General features: G+C 37.3%; 2 protein-coding genes across 4 annotated transcripts; both read left to right on the top strand.

Moving 5' to 3' along the window:
* The first annotated feature begins 17,439 nt into the window (after positions 1 to 17,439).
* Positions 17,440 to 19,654, top strand: LOC110629218 (cytochrome P450 81Q32). The gene is made up of 2 exons (XM_021776132.2): positions 17,440 to 18,371; positions 18,894 to 19,654. Exons 1-2 carry the CDS (start codon positions 17,481 to 17,483, stop codon positions 19,509 to 19,511), a joined length of 1,509 nt encoding a protein of 502 aa, XP_021631824.1. The 5' UTR covers positions 17,440 to 17,480; the 3' UTR covers positions 19,512 to 19,654.
* Positions 19,655 to 22,206: 2,552 nt separating this feature from the next.
* LOC110629531 (cytochrome P450 81Q32) lies at positions 22,207 to 24,524 on the top strand. Of its 3 annotated transcripts, none has more exons than XM_021776550.2 (4): positions 22,207 to 22,387; positions 22,519 to 22,533; positions 22,649 to 23,572; positions 23,813 to 24,524. In XM_021776550.2, the coding sequence occupies exons 3-4, from the start codon at positions 22,670 to 22,672 to the stop codon at positions 24,422 to 24,424; spliced, it is 1,515 nt and encodes a 504-aa protein (XP_021632242.1). In that variant the 5' UTR covers positions 22,207 to 22,387; positions 22,519 to 22,533; positions 22,649 to 22,669; the 3' UTR covers positions 24,425 to 24,524. The 3 variants fall into 3 exon arrangements, with proteins under 3 accessions (XP_021632242.1, XP_021632244.1, XP_043805202.1); XM_021776552.2 differs by having other exon boundaries at positions 22,658 to 23,572; XM_043949267.1 differs by having other exon boundaries at positions 22,207 to 22,533; positions 22,658 to 23,572.
* The last annotated feature ends 1,836 nt before the right edge of the window (positions 24,525 to 26,360 follow it).

Raw genomic sequence — 26,360 nt, forward strand, 5'->3', positions numbered from 1 at the left:
TCCTGTTTTCTGAGAAACAGTAAACATCACATAAACATTAGCATTAAATGGTTCATGTCGGCAAGCATGAACCTCACAGCTACATTACACACATAGCATATCATCATGGCATATCATACAATCATAGCAAGACAGGACTCTACATCCTATCCTAGTGGACATGATTTTTGCCTATTGTGCTTGACCTTCTATAACATCTATGAGCCCGACACTCTAGGTCCGACCATATGAACCTAGGGCTCTGATACCACTCTGTAACGCCCCGGAAATCCGGACCGCTACCGGCGCTAGGATTCAGGTCGGCTTAAGGCCGCCGGAACCCGTAGCAAGCCTACGTACATCCTATTCACCTGTTTAATCCCATACATGATCAACAAACATACATAAGAATTAAAAACTTTTCTTTTTCTTCATTCACCAAACTCAACCTGTGCATGCACTATAATCATCATATACATAAACATTAATCCCTCTGTGGGATTTCATCAAAGCCTCAATGGGCAATATATATCCTGTGTTGAGTTGGTTCGCATATACATCATAAAATAAGATCATGTACATACCAAGGGATTAACATATACTATGGTCAAGCACAACTCTATCCTCAATAACATAATTACATTACATAACTGTTTCAAACTTTACATTACATTCTTATCATTGTCATGTCCACATACTCTAACTATTACATACATATGACTTTTCTCTTCTTTTCTTCTCTATCAATCCCGTACCTGCAAACCTGGGGTTAGGGGAGAGGGGTGAGCTAAAAGCCCAGTGAGCAGAAACTAAAAACATCATATTAAAATTCATGCTTTCATGAAATGCATCATATCACAGACAATCCACATCAAGGGTGAACCTGTCACCAATTAGTCCCAACATAGTCTCGTGCCAGGCCGTAGCATGGGGTCCTGGTCTTCCTGTCATAACATACATAAAGTCTCGTGCCAGGCCGTAGCATGGGGTCCTGGTCTTCCTGTCATATCATATATAAAGCCTCGTGCCAGGCCGTAGCATGGGGTCCTGGTCTTCCTGTCATAACATATATAAAGTCTCGTGCCAGGCCGTAGCATGGGGTCCTGGTCTTCCTGTCATATCATACATAAAGTCTCGTGGACTAATTGGATCATACAGCATTCACCCACAACCACAAAATAAAATGCAATGCGACATATTCGTGAACTAATGCAATCAGCCTATTACATGTCATCATGATGCATGAAACATGCTCAAAACATTTAATTGCTTGATTTAAAACATTAAGCTTGTTTCCACTCACCTCTGGTTAGCTCTGACCAGACACTGAAGCAGCTCACTCACTGCTGGGGTCCTCGGTTCCTCGGGTCCGAACCTACACAGGTGGACTCCAATGAGGGACCAAACATATATAAACACAACTCTAATATATCCCCCAAAAACCCCCAAAAACATCATGAAAACATCACAGAAAATATGCATGAAATGGCTGAACAGGGCACCTTCGGCGGCACCTTCGGCGGCCGAAAGTCCTGGACAGAGACGAAACTCAGCTAGGTTCGGCGGCACCTTCGGCGGCCGAAAGTGCCAGACAGAGACGAAAGTCTCTTTTCGGGGGCACCTTCGGCAGCCGAAAGCTGCCTTCACAAGAGGGGTTCGGCGGCCGAAACTCCCTTCGGCTGCCGAACCTGGTTTCTGCCAAACGGCAGAAACTTGGTTCAAATGAACCTCCTGCCTCCCAAAACCATAGATCATGCATATTTCTCAACCAAAACACACATACAAGCTCCTAGGGGCCTCCAACATGCATATACCCCATCTACAACACTTCATTCACACACAATCAAGCTACATTGTTCATAAAGTCATCAAAAACCCATAGGTTCAACATATACCCTAACATGCATTCTACCCATAGATCTTACTTAAAACTTGTTTAAAACATAAAAAGGGTTCAAGATCGACCCTTACCTCTTGAAGAAACGAGAGGAAAGCGATCCTAGCTTGGAGATGGAGAGATTAAGCTCTTTGAACCTCCAAGCACTCAAAACTTGCACAAAGCTCACAAATCTTCAAAACAAAGTTATAAACTTGTTAAAACCATGAAAGATCTAGAGGAAACACTCGAGATCGAGGGAGGAACGGTGGAGACTCACCTTGGCCGACAATGGGAGAGAAAAAGCTCGCCCGTGCGGACCAAGGGGACCCTTTTATAGTGGCTGGCCAGGCCACGTTCGGGGGCCGAATGTGCCTCCGCATCCATGCAATGTTCGGCGGCCGAACATGAGGTTCGGCGGCCGAACCTGCACTTCCCTCACTTAGACTTTCGGGGGCCTAACGTGCCTCCCAAAGTCCATGCATGTTCGGCGGCCGAAAGTGAGTTTCGGCGGCCGAACCTGGGTTTTTCCTTAAAGAATTTTCATGCAAAAACTTATTTAAAATCATACTTAAAACATTAAAATACATGAAAACATTTTATAAAAACATGCTTTTACCCTTCTAGAGGTTTCCGACACCCAAATTCCACCGGACGGTAGGAATTCCGATACCGGAGTCTAGCCGGGTATTACAATTAACATGGTGGTGAGGAACGCCTCGTTATCCTGGCAAAGCCACTCCCGGATAGAGCAGGCTCCTCGCCCGCCCATTCAGAGGATGCCTCTATGATATTGCGTTCATCTGTTGAGTAGGGTACTCTTATTTTTATCCTTTTTTTACTTGCTCATTTTTTATTTTGTGTAGACATGGTCGGAAAGAGAAACAAATTTGCAAAGGCAATGCGTGCTGCCTACAGAGATAAAGTTCCGATTGGAACGTCCAGTCCTCTTAAAAAACATGCCAGCCTAGAGGAGGTTGTCATACTCCTTCCTGCCCCTCCTACACCTGTGATTGAGGGAGCCTCTACCTCCCAGCCAAGGATGAACTTGTCACCAATAGCCCTCTACATGGTCCAACTGTGCCAGAACGTAGAATGGGTCCTGGTCTTTCCCTTACATATCATAACATAACAGTGTCCAACGGTGCCAGAACGTAGAATGGGTCCTGGTCTTTCCCTTACATAGTGCCAGCGAACGTAGAATGGGTCCCACTGGTCTTACATTCCGTACCGTACATATCACATCGTCATATCATAGATCGAGGGCTATGGATCATCCAACATTCATCCACATCAACAATAAAATGTGCAATGCAACATATTCGTGAATTCTAATGCAAGCAACCTAATTCATCACATGGCATTCATGATGCGTGAAGCATGCTAAAAAGTACATTATTTGCTTTAAAACATAATAGGTTATTCCACTCACCTCTGGATAGCTCTGACCAAACACTGGGGCAACAGACTCACTGCTGGGGTCCTTGGTTCCTCGGGTCCGAACCTACACAGGTGGACTCAAATGAGGGACCAAACATACATGAACATAACTCTAAACTATTCCCCAAAAACCCCCTAAAACATCATGGAATAATCATAGAAAAACATGCAAGAAAGGGCTGGACAGGGCACTTTCGGCGGCAGGTTCGGCGGCCGAAAGTCCTTCCAGAGCCAAAAGTCAGGCAGGTTCGGCGGCACCTTCGGCGGCCGAAACTCCTAGACAGAGGCGAAACTCATGCATGTTCGGCGGCACTTTCGGCGGCCGAAAGTCCCAGACAGAGACGAAAGTCTCCTTTCGGGGGCAAGCTTCGGCAACCGAAGGCTGCCTCCACAAGCACGTTCGGCGGCCGAAAGTTTCCTTCGGCTGCCGAACCTGGTTTCTCCTAGAATGGCAGAAACTCAGCTCCCCTATGCATTTATGCCTCCAATCTCATCCAAACATGCATAAACCTATTCTACAACATTCCCAAATCATACACAAGCAAACATACAAGTTCCTAGGGGCATCAAACCATCAAAAAAACCCCAACTACAACACACAAGCACTTACATTGCTCAAAATCACATCAAAAACCCATAAGCTCAACATAAGCTACACATGCATTTTCTACCCCATGAACTTGCATAAAACTTGCTTAAAACATAAAGTAAGCTAGAGATCGACTCTTACCTCTTGAAGATCGAGGGTGGAGGCGATCTAACTTGGAGTTGGAAGAGATTTGAGTTCTTGAACCTCAAAGCTCCAAAACTTGCTCAAAACTCGGAAATCTTCAAAACAAGATGAAAATTAGTGAAAAACTCGAAAGATCTGAAGGAAAAGACGCAAGATCGGTGAGGGGTGGCGGAGAACTCACCTTGGCCGGAAATGGGGAAAAAGCTCGCCCGTTTTCGGCTAAGGGACCCTTTTATAGTGGCTGGCCAGGCCACGTTCGGGGGCCGAACGTGCCTCCGCATGCATGCCATGTTCGGCGGCCGAACTTGAGGTTCGGCGGCCGAACCTAGACTTTCCTCACTTATGCTTTCGGGGGCCTAAAGGCGCTCCCGAAGGCATGCATGTTCGGCGGCCGAGCTTGAGGTTCGGCGGCCGAGCTTGAGGTTCGGCGGCCGAACCTGAGTTTTCCTTCAAGGTTGTTTTCATGTAAAAACTCATTTCCATTTTACTTAAAAACCATGAAATACCTTAAAACATTTTATAAAAACATGATTCTACCCTACTAGAGGCCTCCGACATCCGAGATTCCACCGGACGGTAGGAATTCCGATACCGGAGTCTAGCCGGGTATTACATTCTTCCCCCCTTAAGAACATTCGTCCCCGAATGTACCTCACTAGCACAAAGCATGGCATAAAACATAACATACATACATAACACATAAACACATAGAGATCTAACCTTAAAAGAGATGAGGGTACTGCTGGAGCATAGACTCCCGTGCCTCCCAAGTGTATTCCTCCAAATTGTGGTGGTTCCACAAGACTTTCACCATCGGGATTTCCTTGTTCCTTAACTTTCTGATCTGGGTGTCTATGATCCGTGCTGGCTGTTCAACATAGGTGAGATCCTCTTGGACCTCCACATCAGGCTCACTAAGAACCTTGCTCGGATCTGACACAAACTTCCTCAACATTGAAACATGGAAAACCGGATGGATTCTTTCCATTGAAGCAGGTAAATCCAGCTTGTACGACACATTCCCAATCTTTTGCAAGATTTCAAAGGGTCCGATGTATCGTGGGGCTAGTTTACCTTTCTTCCCAAAGCGAACCACTCCTTTCATTGGAGACACCTTGAGCAATACCAGATCCCCCTCCTGAAACTCTAACTGTCTTCTGCGGACGTCTGCATAACTCTTCTGTCTGCTGGCAGCAGTCTTGATTCTCTCTCTGATTATGGGTACTACCCTGCTGGTAATCTCTACTAGCTAAGGCCCTGCCAAGGCCTTTTCTCCAACCTCTTCCCAGCAAATAGGTGATCTGCACTTCCTTCCATATAAAGCTTCATATGGAGCCATCCCGATGCTAGCATGATGGCTGTTATTGTAGGCAAACTCCACCAAAGGTAGATGCTGCCTCCAAGAACCGCCAAAGTCCAGCACACACATTCTGAGCATATCCTCTATGGTCTGGATGGTCCTTTCTGATTGTCCGTCCGTCTGTGGGTGGAAGGCAGTACTGAAATCCAATCTAGTACCCATGGCATTCTGCAGACTCCGCCAAAATCTGGAGGTGAACTGGGGCCCTCTATCTGACACTATCGAAACAGGAACCCCATGCAGTCTGACGATCTCATCGACATACACTTGCGCCAACTTGTCCATAGAATAGCCACTCCTGACAGGGATGAAGTGAGCAGATTTGGTGAGTCTGTCCACAATCACCCATATGGAGTCCACTCTATTGGACGCCGCCGGTAACCCCACTACGAAGTCCATAGCTATATTTTTCCCATTTCCATTCTGGAATAGGTAGCGGGTTAAGCATTCCAGCCGGCTTCTGATGTTCCAGCTTCACCCTCTGACACACTTCGTAGGCTGACACAAACTGTGCCACTTCTTTCTTCATAGCTGGCCACCAATAAACCTTCTTTAGATCTTGAGACATCTTGGTGGCCCCGGGGTGAATGCTGTATCTTGCATTATGAGCCTCTCTCATAATGTCTCCTTTTAGCCCAATGTCATCTGGTACACATAGTTTGCTCCCATAGCGGAGGATCCCCTTGCTGTCGAATCTGAACTCACTATCATTGCCTGACTGAACAGTCTTGGCAATCTTCACTAACTCCGGGTCCTCATGCTGTTTCTGAGCCACCTGCTCCAGAAACACGGGTGCCACTCTCATCTGGGCCACCAAGGCACCTGTACCAGACAACTCCATCTGTAGACTTTCCTCAATGAGCTTGTAAAACTCCTTCACCACTGGCCTCCTCTCTGCCGATATGTGGGATAAACTGTCGAGTGATTTCTGGCTTAAGGCGTCTGCCACAACATTCGCCTTACCCGGATGGTACTGAATCTTGCAATCATAGTCACTCAGCAGCTCCACCCACCTTCTCTGTCTCAAATTCAAATCTCTTTGACTCAGGATGTACTGCAGGCTTTTATGATCTGTAAAGATCTCACATTTAACCCCATAGAGGTAGTGCCTCCACATCTTGAGTGCAAAGATTACTGCTGCCATCTCCAGGTCATGTGTGGGGTAATTCAACTCATGCTTCTTCAGCTGCCTAGAAGCATAAGCGATCACCCTCTCATTCTGCATTAGTACACAACTCAGTCCCACACGGGACGCATCACAAAAGACTGTAAAGTCCTCATCACTAGATGGCAGAGCTAAAACTGGTGCTGAAGTCAACCTCTTCTTAAGCTCTTCAAAACTCTCTTCGCATTGGTCGGTCCACACAAACCTCTGATTCTTCCTGGTTAGTCTGGTCAGAGGAGCTGCAATCTTTGAGAAGTCCTGAACGAACCTCCTGTAGTAACCTGCCAAACCCAAGAAACTCCTGATCTCTGTCACTGAAGTGGGTCTAAGCCAGTTAGCCACAGCTTCTATCTTCTTGGGGTCCACCTCAATACCATTTTCTGACACTACATGCCCCAAGAATGAAATGCTCCTCAGCCAGAACTCACACTTGGAGAACTTGGCGTACAAGCCATGTTCCCTCAAGGTTTGCAGAACCAACCTCAGATGATGGGCATGCTCCTCTGCATTCCTGGAATACACTAAGATATCATCTATGAAGACAATAACAAAGTGATCCAGGTATTGACTAAACACTCTGTTCATGAGATCCATGAATGCTGCAGGGGCGTTGGTTAACCCGAACGGCATTACAAGGAACTCAAAATGTCCATATCTGGTCCTGAAAGCTGTCTTTGGCACATCTTCTTCTCTAATCCTCAGCTGATGGTACCCCGATCTCAGATCTATTTTGGAGAAACAACCCGCTCCTGCTAGCTGGTCGAATAGATCATCGATCCTTGGCAATGGGTACTTGTTCTTGGTAGTGACTTTGTTCAACTGCCTGTAGTCGATACAAAGTCTAAGGGATCCATCCTTCTTTCTCACAAACAAGACTGGAGCACCCCAAGGTGAGGTACTCGGTCGGATGAAGCCCTTGTCTACCAGCTCTTGCAACTGTTCTTTCAATTCCTTCAACTCGGCTGGAGCCATCCTGTAGGGAGGGATAGAGATCGGTCGGGTTCCAGGCATCAATTCTATCTCGAACTCTATCTTCCTAGCAGGTGGTAAACCTGGTAGTTCGTCTGGGAACACATCTAAGAACTCTCTAACCACTGGCACCGAGGCGGGCTCTCTAACCTGACTGCTAAGCTCTCTCACATGAGCCAAATACCCCTGACATCCCTTCCTAAGCAACCTACGAGCCTGAAGAGCTGATATCAGACCTCTAGGTGTACCCCTCCTGTCTCCCCTGAAGACAACCTCTGACCCATCCTGACCTCTGAACCTGACTACCTTGTCCCTACAGTCCAAGGTAGCACCATGGGTAGATAACCAATCCATCCCTAGAATGACGTCAAAATCTGTCAAGTCTAGAACCACAAGGTCGGCGGAAAGGCATCTTCCCTCAACAAAGACTGGACTGCACTGGCAGACTGACTCTGCCACTGATGGATCACACTTGGGTCCACTGACCCAGAGAGGACACTCTAACTCAGAGATCATCAACCCCAACCTCTGAACGGCTCTCGGAGCAATAAAAGAATGAGATGCACCAGGGTCCATCAAGGCATACACATCTGAACAACCAATGACTAAGTTACCTGCCACCACGGTGTTAGATGCATCTGCCTCCTGCTGAGTCATTGTGAAGATCCGTGCTGGAGCTGATGGACCTTCACCTCTGAAACCCGCTGAAGAAGAGGCTGCCCCTCTCCCTCTGCCTCTGCCACTGGCTTGAGTCACGGCTGGAGCTGCTGGCTGAGCCACACTACCAGAAGCTGTCTGCTGAGACTGTACTCCGAAAGCTGCCCTAGGACACTCCCTAGCCATGTGTCCCTCTTGCCCGCATCTGAAGCAGGCTGCTGTCCCAGCCCGACAAACTCCCCTGTGTAGCCTACCACACTTTGCACAAACTGCATTATCAGCACCAGAGCTTGAGCCGCCCCTAATCCCAGACTGGACTTAACCTTGTTCCAAAACTTGTTCTTCTTCTGCTTCTTGGTGGTACTGCTCCACCTCTTACTGCCTGAAGCTGCTGCACTAAAAGAAGAAGAGCCTGGGGTCTTAGAACCAGAAGGCTGTGCCACTGATTGTTTAACTGTTCCCTGAACGATGGCACTGGCCTCCATTTTCCGAGCCATATCCACTATGGCATGGAAGCTCTCCCTATCTGCTGACTGGATCAAGGAGGAATATATGGAGTGGAGTTTCATGATATACCTCCTTGACTTCTTCTGGTCTGTGTTAAGGTTTTGCCCTGCAAATGGCAACAGCTCCAAGAATTTGTCTGTGAACTCTTCTACACTCATCTCATCGGTTTGCCTCAACTGTTCAAACTCTATCATCTTTAGCTCCCTCGAACTATCGGGGAAAGCCCATCCCGCAAACTCGTTTGCAAACTCTTCCCAAGACATGCTGTCTACTTTCGGGTTCACATAATTCTTGAACCACTCTCGTGCCTTCTTGCACTTAAGAGTGAACCCACCCATCTGAATGGCTCTACTGTCATCAGCCCCAATCTCATCTGTGATCACCTTAACCCTTTCCAGATACACAAATGGGTCATCCCCTTTTTCATACTGAGGAGCACCCAGCTTCATGTAGTCGGTCATCTTGACCTTGCTCCCACTGGCTGAGCTAGGTCTAGAAGGTTGAGTAACTGGGGCTGCTGGTTTTGTAGGTGGTGGAGGTGGGGCAACATTTTCTGTGGTAGGGTTTTCTGGATTTTGATAGTAAGGTGGGGGTGGATACATTGGGTACTGTGAGTATGGTGGGTAGTATGGTGGGTATGGCATCTGTGTGGGATAAGGGCTGAAGCTATGGTAATCCAATGTGCCTCCCATCGAATACCCGGGGTGTTGTGAGAAATGTGGGTAGTGGGGTGGCTGAACAAATTCCGAGGCCTGAGTGCCTCCTTGGGACTCTCCCATTCCCTCTTCTGACATACTGATTCCCAAACTGCCATCCCTCCTCTGCTCTACATCCATATCATCTCCCATGTCCTCTGAAGCTCCTCCCTGAACTGTTCCCCTCACTGATCTGCTTCTACCCAGATCCAGAGACCTTCTAGGGTCTCTCACTGCTCTGTCCCTGTTGGACCTGCTAGACATTGCCCTAGGCAATGCTGGAGGACGGGCGCTCATGCCCACATCCTCAGGTGGCACTCCAGTCAATCGTGCAGATCGACGAGTTCCTCTCATCCTATTTCTGAAAAACAGCACATAACAAGCAAACATTAGCATCTTATGGTTCATGTGGGCACACATGAACCCTCATCACAAACATCACATAGCATAGCATATCATTAATGCACATGCATAAAGTCATGGCATTTCACATCATCATGTAAGGCAGGACTCCACATCCTATCATAGTGGACATGATCTTTCCTATTGTGCTTGACCTTCTAGAACATCTATGAGCCCGACACTCTAGGTCCGATCCTATGAACCTAGGGCTTTGATACCATTCTGTAACGACCCGAAAATCGGACCGCTATCGGCGCTAGGGTCCGGGTCGGCTTAAGGCCGCCAAGACCCGTAGCAAGCCTGACTAGCAACCTGAAAACCTGTTAAATCCCATACATGATCAACAACATACATAAAAATTTAAAACTTTTCTTTCATACATCCAACTCAACCTGAACATGCACTGTACATAGCCATAATCATAATCATGACCCCTCTGTGGGATCCCATAAATGCCCCAATGGGCGCTAAAACATGAGATGAGTTGGCTTACATTAACATTAAAAACATTTTTGATCATGTAATAAAAGGGATTCCTCATACACAATGTCAAGCACAATATCTAATCCTCAATATCAATACATGACTGAAACTGTACTTTTACATAACATTAATACATTTATCATGTCCACACTAACTATTACATACACGTGACTTCAGTACTCTTGTAAACCTCCTGATCTACCCTGTACCTGCAATCCTGGGGAAATTGGGAGAGGGGTGAGCTACTAGAGCCCAGTGAGCAGAATAATGAAAACATTTAAATCACATGGATCATGGAATGCATTACATCACAGCTAATCACATCAAGGATGAACTTGTCACCAATAGCCCTCTACATGGTCCAACTGTGCCAGAACGTAGAATGGGTCATGGTCTTTCCCTTACATATCATAACATAACAGTGTCCAACTGTGCCAGAACGTAGAATGGGTCCTGGTCTTTCCCTTACATAGTGCCAGCGAACATAGAATGGGTCCCACTAGTCTTACATTCCATACCGTACATATCACATCGTCATATCATAGATCGAGGGCTATGGATCATCCAACATTCATCCACATCAACAATAAAATGTGCAATGCAACATATTCGTGAATTCTAATGCAAGCAACCTAATTCATCACATGGCATTCATGATGCATGAAGCATGCTAAAAAGTACATTATTTGCTTTAAAACATAATAGGTTATTCCACTCACCTCTGGATAGCTCTGACCAGACACTAGGGCAACAGACTCACTGCTGGGGTCCTCGGTTCCTCGGGTTCGAACCTACACAGGTGGACTCAAATGAGGGACCAAACATACATGAACATAACTCTAAACTATTCCCCAAAAACCCCCTAAAACATCATGGAATAATCATAGAAAAACATGCAAGAAAGGGCTGGACAGGGCACTTTCGGCGGCAAGCTCGGCGGCCGAAAGTCCTTCCAGAGCCGAAAGTCAGGCAGGTTCGGCGGCACCTTCGGCGGCCGAAACTCCCAGACAGAGGCGAAACTCATGCATGTTCGGCGGCACTTTCGGCGGCCGAAAGTCCCAGATAGAGACGAAAGTCTCCTTTCGGGGGCAAGCTTCGGCAGCCGAAGGCTGCCTCCACAAGCACGTTCGGCGGCCGAAAGTTTCCTTCGGCTGCCGAACCTGGTTTCTCCCAGAATGGCAGAAACTCAGCTCCCCTATGCATTTATGCCTCCAATCTCATCCAAACATGCATAAACCTATTCTACAACATTCCCAAATCATACACAAGCAAATATACAAGTTCCTAGGGGCATCAAACCATCAAAAAAACCCCAACTACAACACACAAGCACTTACATTGCTCAAAATCACATCAAAAACCCATAAGCTCAACATAAGCTACACATGCATTTTCTACCCCATGAACTTGCATAAAACTTGCTTAAAACATAAAGTAAGCTAGAGATCGACTCTTACCTCTTGAAGATCGAGGGTGGAGGCGATCTAACTTGGAGTTGGAAGAGATTTGAGTTCTTGAACCTCAAAGCTCCAAAACTTGCTCAAAACTCGGAAATCTTCAAAACAAGATGAAAATTAGTGAAAAACTCGAAAGATCTGAAGGAAAAGACTCAAGATCGGTGAGGGGTGGCGGAGAACTCACCTTGGCCGGAAATGGGGAAAAAGCTCGCCCGTTTTCGGCTAAGGGACCCTTTTATAGTGGCTGGCCAAGCCACGTTCGGGGGCCGAACGTGCCTCCGCATGCATGCCATGTTCGGCGGCCGAACTTGAGGTTCGGCAGCCGAACCTGGACTTTCCTCACTTATGCTTTCGGGGGCCTAAAGGCGCTCCCGAAGGCATGCATGTTCGGCGGCCGAACTTGAGGTTCGGCGGCCGAACCTGAGTTTTCCTTCAAGGTTGTTTTTATGTAAAAACTCATTTCCATTTTACTTAAAAACCATGAAATACCTTAAAACATTTTATAAAAACATGATTCTACCCTACTAGAGGCCTCCAACATCCGAGATTCCACCGGACGGTAGGAATTCCGATACCGGAGTCTAGCCGGGTATTACAATTTGGGCCAGTTCGGGTCCGGCTATTTCAATTGGTATCAAAGCCACCCTAGGTTAGAAAAATTGTGCAGAGCTAGTGGGCCTGCGAGGAAAGGGCTACCCGTGAGAGACGAGGTGGAGCCGCCCGAGGTACTAGCGAACCACAATACCTAAGGGTTCGGTCCTGGTTAGCAATTGTAATGGATTCAGTTGCGACGAGGACGTCGCAAAATTTAGCGGGACCGAATGTAACGGTCAGCTGCCTGCTTGGCGGAATTGCGGCGCTGACTGTCCCACATCAGAAGAGTTGAAGAAAATAGATTTGTATATAAAATAGCGAGCACAGAACGATATAATAGCGAGCACAGAACGACTAAATAATTTGGGTTAACCATTTTGGGCCAAGTGAAAAGTGGTTCAAAAGTTATTTGGGCTAGTTCGGGTCCGGCTGTTTCATATGAGGCAAGAGTTCAGGGTACAGCAGACGGAAAAAAGTCTCCAACAAGAGGAGTGCTCAAGGTTGAAGGATCGGATTGGCGAAATGGAGGGTATAATGAAAGAGACGCTGGAGTCTGTAGACAAGCTCCAGGTGGACTTAGATAAGGCTAACAATGCAAAGTTTGCCCTCAAGAATCTGTAAAAAACAACCGAGGATCGAGTGACCATGCTTCAGTGCCAAGTCCAGGAGCTACAGTCTCAAGCTAGGGAGGCTCGAGCCGTCACGTCTAGAGTGGCTTAATTGGAAGCTGAGCATGAGAAAACGTTTGCTCGAGACAGAGCGATGTTCGCACTAGGGCAAGACTCTGTCAAGAAAGAACCCGTCAAGCGTTTTCCTGTAGAGGACTTATCCTGAATTGACGATATCTTTCCGAATGAGGAAAGATAAGCAAGATGAAGAGAGATCAATCGAAAACAATCCCCTAACTCGGCTTCTTCAGTACTAGTAATAGATGAACATGTAATAGAAGTTTGGGAGGAGAGAACTGATAAACATCCTCCTGCCTTGTAATCTATTTTTAATGAGAAAAAAATTTTCTTTTATACTTTTATTTTTATTTTTGTTAAATGTTTATATAATCGGTACTCGACTATAACCCTCATCCAACCATTACCAAATAAGATGTAAAAAATATCTAAAAAGTTATTAAGTGGAGTTAATATCCAATCAAAATATATGACAGTCTTTACCTTTTACTATAAAATAATTTAAATAGACTAATTAACGGAATTTAACACTTGATCATCAGACTAACAGATATTCGCTTCGTGACAATAAAATAAATAATTTGAAAAAATAATCAACCGAACTGGATAGAATATCTGGTGATGACAATGATTAAATTTTTGTTAATTTACCATGCTGCAGCTGAGGTTTTTGTTTAGTATTTTGAGATCCTTTTGGAGTTCCATGCATGCAGTTGATGGACCATCTAGAAGGTAGATATGAAGCTTTATAAGTTGTGGCTAGCAGTGGAACTGAGGAAGGGGATGCGAGTTGATCTCTCTCTTAATTTTAATTCCGTTAAAATTATAATCTTTCCGTTTATCTTACTATTAAAAATATTTAAAAAATTAAAATATTCTTTGTCTTTTACCTATTTTTATACTTTGATTATTTCTTATGAATTGAGCTATCTAACATACTGATTGTGACCTTTCGAATTGATGACTAACCATAAAAGTCATCTCTCAAATTAATGATTTTTCTTTTTCTGAAACTAAGCGCATAAGAAGACACACAATACCAAGAAAATTCTTCAAGACGGACGCCTTCCAATTGCAAGTTCTTGCTGTTGCCACGCTTCAAAACATCGAAGAGTCTATTTTCGACGGTGGCGAAATCAGTAGCTTTTTTTTGGTAGAGCACCGGCTGCGCTACTGCGACATTACTGGCTGTGCTGTTGCGGTACCTTCATCCCCTTCAAAGTATTTTTCGATCGCCGGTACGGCACGTACCCCTTGCCGTACCTTCCCTCCGCCCCTGATTATCGACTCCACGGCAGTAGAAATGTGAAATCTTCCATTTGAGCTTCTCGAATTAGTTGATTGTTTTCTGGAATTAGACGATTGATTTCCACTGTTCTCCCCAACTTCAAAGTTAGATCCATCACTGTTAAATTTAGACAATTAATTTGCAGAACTTGCAATAAACTCAAGCTAATCTTCTCTGTGTTGAGCTGTTGAGAAAGGGAGAGAGAGGCAGAGGCAGAGAGGGTAATTTAGCATTTATTTCTCTATTTTCAATCATATTTAAAAATTTATGTAATAATAAAATTCTTCATAATTATAATTTTATTATATGCACTAATTTAAAAATTTTAATAATTATTATTATATTTCTATAATTTATAAGATATAGAAAAATATTTTATTAAATTTTAAATTTTAGATAAATTGATTAATAAAATATTTTATATTTTTAAAATTAGTTGGTATATTACCAGTAAAAGAAGAAATAAAATAGAAAAATGCTTAAGTAATTTTTAAAATATCATTATTAAATTTTAAAATATTTTTAAAAATGAAAGTTTAATTGTTATAAATAAGTTTCTCAATAATTGATAAAAAAAAATTAAAAAATTTCATTTAATTTTAAATTTTGAATAAATTGTTTGACAATTATGTTATATTATTTTTTTTAAGGTTTATTGGAAAAAAATTCAAATGTTTATTATCTTACACATTTATATTTTAATTTTAAAATTTTAAAAAATAAAACTAATCTTTTCAATTTTAACTATTTATCTTACTCAATTTTGTCAAAAAAAAATTTTAATCCACACTTTATGCCTTGTATAATTATTTTTTAAATGATTTATGGATAAAAAATTAAAATATTTATCATAATTCATATTTATATTTAAAATTTAAAATTTTAATAATAAAATTATTTTTTTATTTATCTCAATTATAAGCTAAAATACTAAATTAAATTTAAAAAGTTTTAAAAAAAATAATATAACCCTAAAATTTTATTTGACTAATAAAATAATTCTTAAAATACATATTTTTATTTCAATAATATTTTTTTAATCTTATTATTTATTTCACATTCTTATTTTATACACATGTATTTTAATAAAAACTAAAAATATAAAAAATTATAATATAAAATATATAATATTTTATTTCATTTAATATTATTGATATGAAATATAATTTTTTTTCGAACTAGCAAATAAATTAATATACAGCACAAATTTACTTATCTATAAACGAACAAAATAAAAATATTGAATATTTTAAATAACAAGAAATATGCATGATTAACATATTTAATTTTTTATAAAAATTATAAAAGATGACTTTTACATACTAAAATATATAATATTTTATTTTATTTTATTTTATTAATATAAAATATAAGTTCTATACATAATAATTTTTAATATTAGACATAAATTTTTAATGAAATATTTTAATATATAATATTTATATGTAATATAATAAATAAATTTATTCGTAATAAAATTTTATTTAATATTATCTATGATAAATATAAAATAAATATATTATTAATATAAAATTTAAATGAAAAAATTATATGTTTATTAATATAAAATTTTAAAAGTTATATTATAATTTGCCATTAACTTTTTAAATTCAATTTAATTCTTTTAATTATAATAGTAACAAATTAAAAAATATTTAATTTTATTATTTAAAATTTAAAATTTTAAATATAAATATAAATTAATCTAAATATTTAGATTTTTTCATTAGCCTATTGAAAAAAAAATCTAAAAAACCACTTTTTATATTTATATTTAATTCTAAAATTTTGAATATTAAAATTAACCCTTTCACAATTGATTCAATTTTAAGCCATCTGTCTTTGACAAAAAACAAATTATAGTCCATATGTAATGACGTGTAAAATTATTCCTCAAACCCTTATTAAATAAAAATAAAAAATAAATATATACAATTAATTCATATTTATATCCAAAACTTTAAATTTATATTCAAAATTTTAAATTTCACATAATAAAATTAAATTTTTTTAATTTATTATAATTATAACTAAAGTATTAAAATAAATATAAATTTTTTTTTTCATTAAATGTTTATTTTGCTCACCTATATAAAAAATAAACTTATGATATATTAATGCTCATCTGATAAAACAATTGTATTTGATGTTAATACTATTAAATTAAATAAAATATTATATATTTTATATCATAATTTTTTATATTTTAAATTTTTATTAAACTATAATTTGTATATAAAAATGAAAAGAAAAAGCAAATAATGTGATTAATAAAAATACATTGTTAAAATAAAAATATATTTTATTAATCAAATAAAACTTTAAAAATTATATTGTGAATTTTTAATAACTTTTAAATTTAATTTAATATTTTTTGTTATAACTATAATAAATTGAAAATTTTTATTTTATTATTTAAAATTTAAAGTTTTGGATATAAATATGAATTAAAGTAGATGCTTGAATTTTTTATCCAATAAATTTTTTCAAAAATAATCCCATAAGCCTATAAAATAGAACTTTTAATGAAATTCTTTAATATATAACATTTATATTTAATATAATGAAAAAATTATTTATTCTAAATATTTATTTAATACTACAATACGATAAATATAAAATAATTATATTTTTAATATAAATTTAAATTAAAAAATTATATATTTATTAGTATAAAATTTTAAGAATTATATTATAATTTTTCATTAATTTTTCAGATTTAAATGAGTTTTTCTAGCGTAACAAATTAAAAAATGATTAATTTTATTATTTAAAATTTAAATTTTTAAATATAAATATAAATTAATGTAAATATTTCAATTTTTTTATCCAATAATTTTTTAGCAATAATTCTAACACTATAATTATAAATTTTTTTATTAAAATTAATTATATTAAATGATTAAAATTGAGATAAATATAAAATAATTAATTTTATTATTTAAAATTTTAAAATTAAAATATAAATATAAAAAGGTGTAAATGTTGATTTTTTTTGAATCGAATTAAGAAATTAAATAGAAGACTTCGTCTGCGTTAATTTCTAAAATATTATCATTTAAATTGTTATATATTCAAATATAACAAATGTTTTTAAAAATATTTAAATATTATTTTCTCATGTCTGACCAGTTTTAAATACGCTCGCAACTTTCAATCAACCAGAGCAGGAAGAAAGCAATCTTGGAGATGGAAGACTCAGTCTCTTTCTTCTTCCTTTCCCTTCTCTTTCTCTTTGTTGTTTTCAAGATTTTCCGATCAAGGATATCTTACAGAAGCCTCCCTCCAAATCCACCTGCACTCCCAGTTATCGGCCATCTCCATCTTCTAAAACCACTCATGTATCGCACTCTCCAAAGTCTCTCTCAAAAATACGGCCCCATATTCTCTCTACGCTTCGGATGCCGCCTTGTTATTGTAGTCTCATCAGCATCCGCTGTCGAAGAATGCTTCACTAAGAACGACGTCATCTTAGCGAATCGTCCAAAATTTCTAGCAGGCAAGCACATAGCTTATAACAACACCACCATTCCTCAATCCTCCTACGGCGACCACTGGCGCAACCTTCGCCGTATTGTGGCTATTGAGATCTTCTCCAACGCTCGCCTCAATAAGTTTTTGAGTATTCGAAAAGAAGAAATCAAGCGATTAATCATAAAATTATCACATGGATCGCTTCAAGATTTTACCAAGGTAGAGTTGAAATCGTTATTTAAAGAGCTAACATTTAATATGACAGTGAGAATGATCGCAGGAAAGAGGTATTATGGAGATGATGTGAGTGACGAGGAAGAGGCGAGACAATTCAAGGAGTTAATGGTTGAAGTAGCTTCTTACGTAGGGGCATCAAATCCAGGGGATTTCTTGCCAATTTTGAATTGGATTGATGGTTGTAGATTTGAGAAGAAATTGATAAGTTTGGGGAAAAGAACTGATGAATTTGTGCAACGGTTGGTTGATGAACACAGAAGTAAGAAGGATCATTTAGAGAGCAGGAATACCATGATTGATCATCTTCTTGCTTTGCAAGAAACAGAACCTGATCATCACACTGATGAGACAATCAAAGGGCTTGCATTGGTTAGTGCTCTGTCCTAATCCGTTTCTTCTTTGACAGTGAAATGAAGTTTATATTTTATTTTATTATTATTTATTTAGAAAAAAGGTTGACTAATCCTTTTTGAATAATCCTTTTTGAATTCATGTATTTTGGCACGTTTGAAAAACAAAATATCCTTAATGTAAGGTAGAAATTTAATGCTTAGTAATAAATTGACTTATAAGAAAGTGGGTGGGCCAAATTACTTAACGATAACTTTATCCACTATTTTTGCATTATTTTAATAATTACTTTATATTTTCTCATATAAAAAGATAAAATGAGAAACACATGTTTCTTCACCTTGTCCAGTGGTCTCAAGTCTCAAGTCTCAAATTTCGGCATTATTAAGAATAATTGAGGTTTAATATTTAAAGTTCTAATTTATAGGATCGATTATAAATTACAAACTTCAATTTTCTTATCTTTTACAATTGATGTTAACGTCATTAAACTTGTTTGTTGATTATTGTGGAAATATTTTATAATTGAGGCTTGCACAGAGCCTGATATTTGCAGGAACAGACACATCGGCGACGACATTGGAGTGGGCGATGTCAAATCTGCTCAACAACCCGCAAATATTAATGAAAGCCAGAGATGAAATAGACACTGAGGTTGGCTCAGAATGCTTACTAGACGAACCTCATCTCTCCAAACTACCATACCTTCAAAACATCTTCCATGAAACCCTTCGACTGTATCCAGCGACCCCACTTCTCGCTCCACACGAAGCATCTGATGATTGCATTATTGGAGGATATGATGTACCACGTGGTACAATCGTGTTGGTTAACGCATGGGCCATGCATAGAGATCCTACGCTTTGGGATGATCCATTGAGCTTTAAACCAGAGAGATTTGATAATGGAGGAGGGGAGGGCTTCAACAATTACAAGTTTACGCCATTTGGAATGGGGAGAAGGGCTTGTCCAGGGGCAGGCTTAGCCCAACGTGTTGTGTGTTTGGCTTTGGGGACGTTGATTCAATGCTTTGAATGGAAGAGAGCCACTGACGAAGAAATTGATATGACAGAAGGCAGAGGGATCACTATGCCTAAGCTTGAGCCCCTGGAGGCCATGTGCAAAGCTCGCCCAATAGTCAAGAAGATTGTCGCTTAGCTGGTCTAATGTTGCTTAAGATTTTCTTTTCTTAATCTGCAACAAATAAAGGTGTTTTGTAAAATATGAATGTTTTTATTATCTTTTTTAAGTATGTCAAGTGATTAATTAATTTGAATAATGAATATCTTTGTCGTGCAAAATACATTAGATAAAACTAATCATTCATTAAAATAGAAAGAAAGAGAAAAAATAATTATAATTTTTTAATTAGTTAAAAATAATATGAAAAATTATTTTTTAAAAAAAAATTAATTTGACTAGTTAATTAGATTAATCAAAAGCAAACTATATTATATTAAATATTATCTATATGTTTAATTGTTAAATTATTTAAAATTTAAAATTACTCTTTCAAAAAAACATTTAAGTCGTTTTTTATAAAGAAAATAAAAACGGTTCAGTGTTTTAAAAAACTTTTGAATTATTTATAAAAAAATCCAATGACCACTTCGATTGCTCCTCCCTCGTGAAGCCTATTCGTCAATGGATCATCCTTGAGTAAACCCTGTCCGATTTCTGTGGGTGCACTGCTTTCTAATTCCAGTGGGCCCCTGCTTTGTATTTTCTCACGTGCCAGAGGGTCTCTTGACTGAAATGTCACAAACTCCTTTCCCTCATCCGGAAGGCACTAGAGATCTCACCGACACCACATGTGCATCGCACGTTTTTTATATTTATGATTTAAATATTTTGAACGAGTCAATAAAAAAAAAAAATCCTACCTATCCACTTATCAATTTTTATTTACGTGTTCTCATTCAAATGGTGGATGATACAAATTCATCATGCCATGGTACTCCAGGTAATATTGTATGATTTTCCATGCTCATCCTACATTATAATTCCATTTTCTACCCTTTAAGCTCATACTACTATTAAAGAGTGCATGCTTGCATTAAAAATAAATCAAATTTATGCATTTCGTTTGTTTATTAGGAAATATTTTATATTGCTCGAGACACTTAGAATAATTAATTAATAAAAAAATATTTTTTTAATTAATATAATTAAAAAATAATATTATATTATGATTTGTTAAATTTATAAAGAAAAAAAATTATAAAGTGACGGGCACAGCAATCACTTCCAGGTGGATATAATAAAGTGTTTAAAATTTTAATATAAGAGAATAATGTACTTTTACTTCAATGTCAATCCCTTATAAGGGATAGTCAATTTTATACTGATTGCTTGATAAGAAATATTATAAATTAATAAATTAGTAATTTCGTAATTATAAGTATGATAGAAATATGTTTGACTGTGTCTAATAATGATAATTTTATATCGAGACTCGTCCTTTACAGTAGAACGAATTTAGATGACAAATCTGAATGTTAAGGTGTTCAAAACTTTTTTTCTACAAATAGAACTATATTTTTCATTTATTCTACCTTTACCATATAATTTTATATTATAATAACAATTCATATATTTTTTTTAAAAGAAATATTTATAGTTTTATTATTGCATTAAAGAAGTCACAATAAAAAGAGAAGTCACAATAAAAGGAGGTGGATTAACATACCAAACTCACAAGACTGACTCAAAATGGAGCACTCGTTGCTAACAAATGGACAACCACATTCGTAGATTTATAACTAAAATAATATTTAGCATCAACAATCTCATTTAAAAGAAATTTACAATCACTAACAATCAAATCAAAAGATGATATAACGGTAAAATCTAATGAATTAATTATTTTAACAACTGAAAGTGCATCCGATTCAATCAGAATTCGCTGTCAACTTTCACTCTTTAAATCTTGATAACGCCAGGCTTTAGCCGCCATAAACTCTCTATATAAATGATGTACAATAATACCTAAACCTACAAAATTTAGACTCAGGCCGATAGATATATCCACATTAACTTTCATCCATCCTTTAACTCATATTTTATTTTAAGTGATCCTTTAGCTCATATTTTATTTTGAGTGATTATATGTAATATCGTTTATTAAAGTAAAAATTAAATTATTTTTCAGAAAAAATGAGTTTCTGATTTAAAAAAAAAAGTTATTTTTTATTTTAAAATTTCATTTACATTACTGTCTATAAATTTATTAATATTTTTTTATTTTTTAAAATTATAATTAAAAATAAAAAATAAGTTATTTTTTTAAATATTTCTATTATTTTTTAAATATAAATTATTTTTATAAATAAATAAAGTTTAAAATTCTTAAATTTGAAAATCTTTTAATAAAATATTACTCCATCCGCTTTATAATTTTTTTTTATTTTTCTATTTTTAATAATTTTAAAATATTATCTATTTTTTTATTATAATTAATATATAAATCGATTATTATAATTTTAATTAATTTTATCTTATTTTCAATCTAATTCACCATTATTTCTTTTTTCAAATAAGAACCGAAGTAATTCCTTAGTATTTAAGTTAACTCATATATTGTTAATAATGATTTTATTATTTTAATAAAATTTAGTGTCCTAGATAGTAAATTAGAAAATTAATTATTATTATTTGTTAATTTATTTGAAAATGTCAAATGTATAAAAATTATATAACAGATAAAAATAAATTTTTTTTATATATACCCATCCAATAAAAATTTTCTCATTATTTAAAATTTAAAAAAAAATATTCAAAATATGATAGAACCACGTATTAATACCGATTACCTTTAAAAAATTTTCTGTAGAAAGTGGTACAACAGTAACATTCAATGATTTGCCCACTTTCGTACCTCAGTTTGCCAATCCATTTCCTTCCCATTTCAGCTTTCGTTTTTTCCTCTTTTGTTCTCTTACTCTCTATTCTTTTCTCTTTTTCCCCCTATCCCTACTCTCCGCCTGCCACAAGCAGCTATGAACACAGACTCTTCAAAGCTTTTGGAACTTGAGGTTAGTTTTCGTTTCTTTCATTCATTTCTATTTTTGCCGATTTCATCGTCATTTCGACTACTGTAGCTGATACTTTCATGGCTATTAATTTGGCTATTCAAATTTCTGAGAATTTGCTTTCAACTATGAAGATAATAGAACCAGAGGTAAAGCTTCGCTCTTCTCCATATTACAGTAATTTTTTTTTTAAAAAAATTCATTCCTATTGTTTATTTTTAAGTTAATTTGTTGTTACGTACATTGCTCTTGCTTCTGTTTTAGAATTTGCAGTAAATAATTATCATGGTGATCATGGAAGACTCGATCCTCTACTTACTCTTTTCCTTTCTCATCCTCTTCTTTGTTGTTAAAATTTTCCGATCAAGATTCTACCACAGAAACCTCCCTCCAAGCCCACCTGCACTTCCGGTTATTGGCCACCTCCATCTCGTAAAACCACCCATGCATCGCACTCTCCAAAGTCTGTCTCTAAAGTACGGCCCCATTTTCTCCCTCCGCTTTGGACGCCGCCTCATTGTTGTCATCTCATCATCATCTGCTGTTGAAGAATGCTTCACCAAGAACGACATCATTTTAGCCAACCGTCCACTATCTCTAGTGGGCAAGTACATATGTTATAACAACACTACCATTTCTCAGTCCTCCTACGGCGACCACTGGCGCAACCTCCGCCGTATTGCAGCAATTGAGATCTTCTCCACTCATCGACTAAACATGTTTCTGGGTATCCGAAAAGAAGAAATCAAGCGATTAATCACAAAGCTATCGGACGAGTCACTGCAAGATTTTACCAAGTTTGAGTTAAAATCAATGTTTAAAGAGCTAGCGTTTAACGTTATGGTAAGAATGATTGCAGGGAAGACGTATTATGGAGAAGATGTAAGTGATGACGAAGAGGCAAGACAATTCAGGGAGATAACAGGTGAGATAGTTTCTAATGCAGGAGCAGCAAATCGAGGGGATTACTTTCCAATCTTGAATTGGATTGATGGTGGTAGGTTTGAAAAGAAGTTAATGAGACTTGGGAAAAGGACTGATGAATTGTTGCAACGTTTGATTGATGAACATCGGCGCAAGAAGGAGGAGAATTCAGAGAGTATGAACACCATGATTGATCATCTTCTTTCTTTGCAAGAATCAGATCCTGACTATTACACGGATGAGATTATCAAAGGGCTCGTATTGGTAAGTCATCTTCTCTTTTTCTACTCACCAGACAGGATGAGTTTACTTGATTTGATCGTGCACCAACCTTATTTTTTGGATTAACATATAAGCCTAATACACAATTAAAAATAAAAAATAATTTTGTATTTTTTGAATCAATTTCTATATGCTTTTTGAAGCTACAAGCACTAAAATACTAATTTTAATTAATTTCTCATTTCAACTACAGTTATATAATATAATTTTTCTTTATCGTAGAACTTGCTATTTGCGGGATCGGACACATCAGCGGTGACATTAGAATGGGCAATGTCCAATCTACTCAACTATCCAGACACACTTAAGAAGGCTAGAGATGAAATAGACAATCAAGTGGGCCAAGAATGCTTACTAGATGAACTTCATCTTTCTTCATTACCATACCTTCAAAATATCATCTTCGAGACTCTAAGATTGTATCCAGCAGCCCCACTTCTCCTCCCTCACGTCTCATCTAATAATTGCAGTATTGGAGGATACGACTTGCCACGTGACGTAATGCTGCTGGTAAATGCATGGGCCATGCATAGAGATCCGTCGCTTTGGGATGATCCGTTGAGTTTTAAGCCTGAGAGGTTTGATGAAGAAGGTGACAGTAATGGCTTTAAGTTTATAGCATTTGGATTGGGAAGAAGGGCTTGTCCAGGTGCGGTTCTGGCTCATCGTCTGCTGGGTTCAACTTTGGGGACGTTGATTCAATGCTTTGAGTGGAAGAGGGTCGCTGATGAGGAGATTGATATGTTAGAAGGCAAAGGGCTTACCATGCCTAAGGTTGAGCCGCTTGAGGCTTTATGCAAAGCACGCCCGATCATGAACAAGAATCTCTCTTGATACTGTGTCATTACATTGTGATATATAAGTGAATTTTCTAAAAAATTTAGGAACTTAATAGTAATTCTTCTTGAAAATAATAAAACAATTATTTAAAGACTATATATTGATTTATATTAAAATACTAATTAAAAAATAAATGGAAGGACCTGTGTCACATAAAAAATAATTATCCACTCTACTATTATTAAAAATTATATTTATATAAATTTAAATTATTTCAATATTATTAAATTAGTGTAACACACACCTGGAATACCAAATAATTTTCTGTTGATAAATATCCTCAAATTATAAGAAGAGACATATAAATCGACCTCAAACTATTGATTGTAGATTTTAAGAGTAAAATACAAAATGTGATTTTCAAGGTTTTTAGAAAAATCACGTCACTGCAACGAGCGAGACTTGAATGTAAATGTGAAAAACAGAGAATTGGAAAGAAATGTAGTTGTATTTCTCAGCTGAATGAGTCTCAATCTTCATAGAAGGGACGGGTGGGTCTTGTACACCCGTTACACGTGCCATTCATGCAGCCAAAACGACAAGTCTAAGTACAATACACTAATACAGCTTAACAAATTAATACACAACAAATACAGATACAGCAGATCATTAACTATTCTCTACAGTAACCCATGTCTGATTATATTATGTCAATGTAAGTTTTGGGACATGAACGGCAGCAACGCAGATACTTCCTGTTAGGCGGTCTCTCCAACAGGGCCGACACTAATGATTATTAAATATTAAAAAAATATATTTTCAGCCACACATTAAATCATGGACGTGGCCTACTTTCAGCCACACATTAAATCCATGGACGTGGCCTACTTTCAGCCACGTCCATTACCGAATGAAGCAATTCATGAAAGATTTGTTAATTAATGTAAAGAGGCATGAATTTGTCTATAAATAAATAAATAAAAATTTGGAGAAAGAAAGCATGAGTTGAAGTAAATTTCTTTTGACTGATTCGAGTGTTTCAAATCTTCTAGTTCCGGGGTAAAAATATTGGAGACGGGAAAAGGATCGATAAAAATAGTAAAAAAGATATTTTAAATATTTTTAAAAATATTTGGAGTGTTATTAATTTTAAGTAAATCTCATTTATAATCCCTCTTTGTATTTATTATTTATAATGAAAGAATTATTAAAAATTCAGTCTGTAAACATAATTCAAACTTTAAGGGTGAATCACGATAAAATTATTATGTACCATTTATTTATTTTTTATAATATTTTATTTTTATTATTTTAAAAATAATATTTTCTCAACACGTTGTATTAGAACTAGGTTACAATCCGAAGTGCTGCAAAAATGAATACAATAACAAATAAGATTATTAGCTTAAATGACACGAACTATCACATATAGAAAAATAAGATGCATGATCTTCTATTTGTGATGAAAATGCATTTATTGGTATTTTTTACAATTAAATCGAAGTACAAAACAGACGAGGAATGAGAGTTTGAGCATAAGAAAGTGTGCGGTTTCATCCAAAAATTTATCGAAAATAATATGTTCAATCATGTCTGTAGTGAGACACATGTCTGATTGTTGTAGAAAAAACTCGAGGAGTTGTACACGTTAAAAACTGGTAATAATAAATTATTTTATTGGACTAAACTGATATACTTGAAATATCGGAAAGATACTTGATAGCAGTTGTCGAAATGGTAAAAAATAAACCTATTAATAATTAACAATTAAAAATTGCAGATAGTGATAATAGAGTCGAATTCACAAGAATTTGACACTAAAAACTTTCCTAACAATAACTTGGGCAAATCAACAATAAAAGTAAAATAAAAAGGGAGTGGGCTTTTATGTTGATAAATTTACGATTAAAGCTAAAACAGTAAAAGAAAGCAATGATTAAAGATGAGTAAAAATCAATAATAAAAAGACTCTAGTTGAAACTTAGGATCC

This window comes from Manihot esculenta, chromosome 13, assembly GCF_001659605.2.
Source record: "Manihot esculenta cultivar AM560-2 chromosome 13, M.esculenta_v8, whole genome shotgun sequence".
NCBI lineage: Eukaryota > Viridiplantae > Streptophyta > Magnoliopsida > Malpighiales > Euphorbiaceae > Manihot > Manihot esculenta.

What these genes read in the sequence shown, in the direction of transcription:
- LOC110629531 (XM_043949267.1), top strand. Translation starts at nt 22,670, where the DNA reads ATGGTGATCATGGAAGACTCGATCCTCTACTTACTCTTTTCCTTTCTC. An exon ending in TTATCAAAGGGCTCGTATTG is followed by an intron (nt 23,573 to 23,812) that starts GTAAGTCATCTT and finishes TCTTTATCGTAG; the next exon opens with AACTTGCTATTTGCGGGATC.
- LOC110629218 (XM_021776132.2), top strand. Translation starts at nt 17,481, where the DNA reads ATGGAAGACTCAGTCTCTTTCTTCTTCCTTTCCCTTCTCTTTCTCTTT. An exon ending in CAATCAAAGGGCTTGCATTG is followed by an intron (nt 18,372 to 18,893) that starts GTTAGTGCTCTG and finishes AGGCTTGCACAG; the next exon opens with AGCCTGATATTTGCAGGAAC.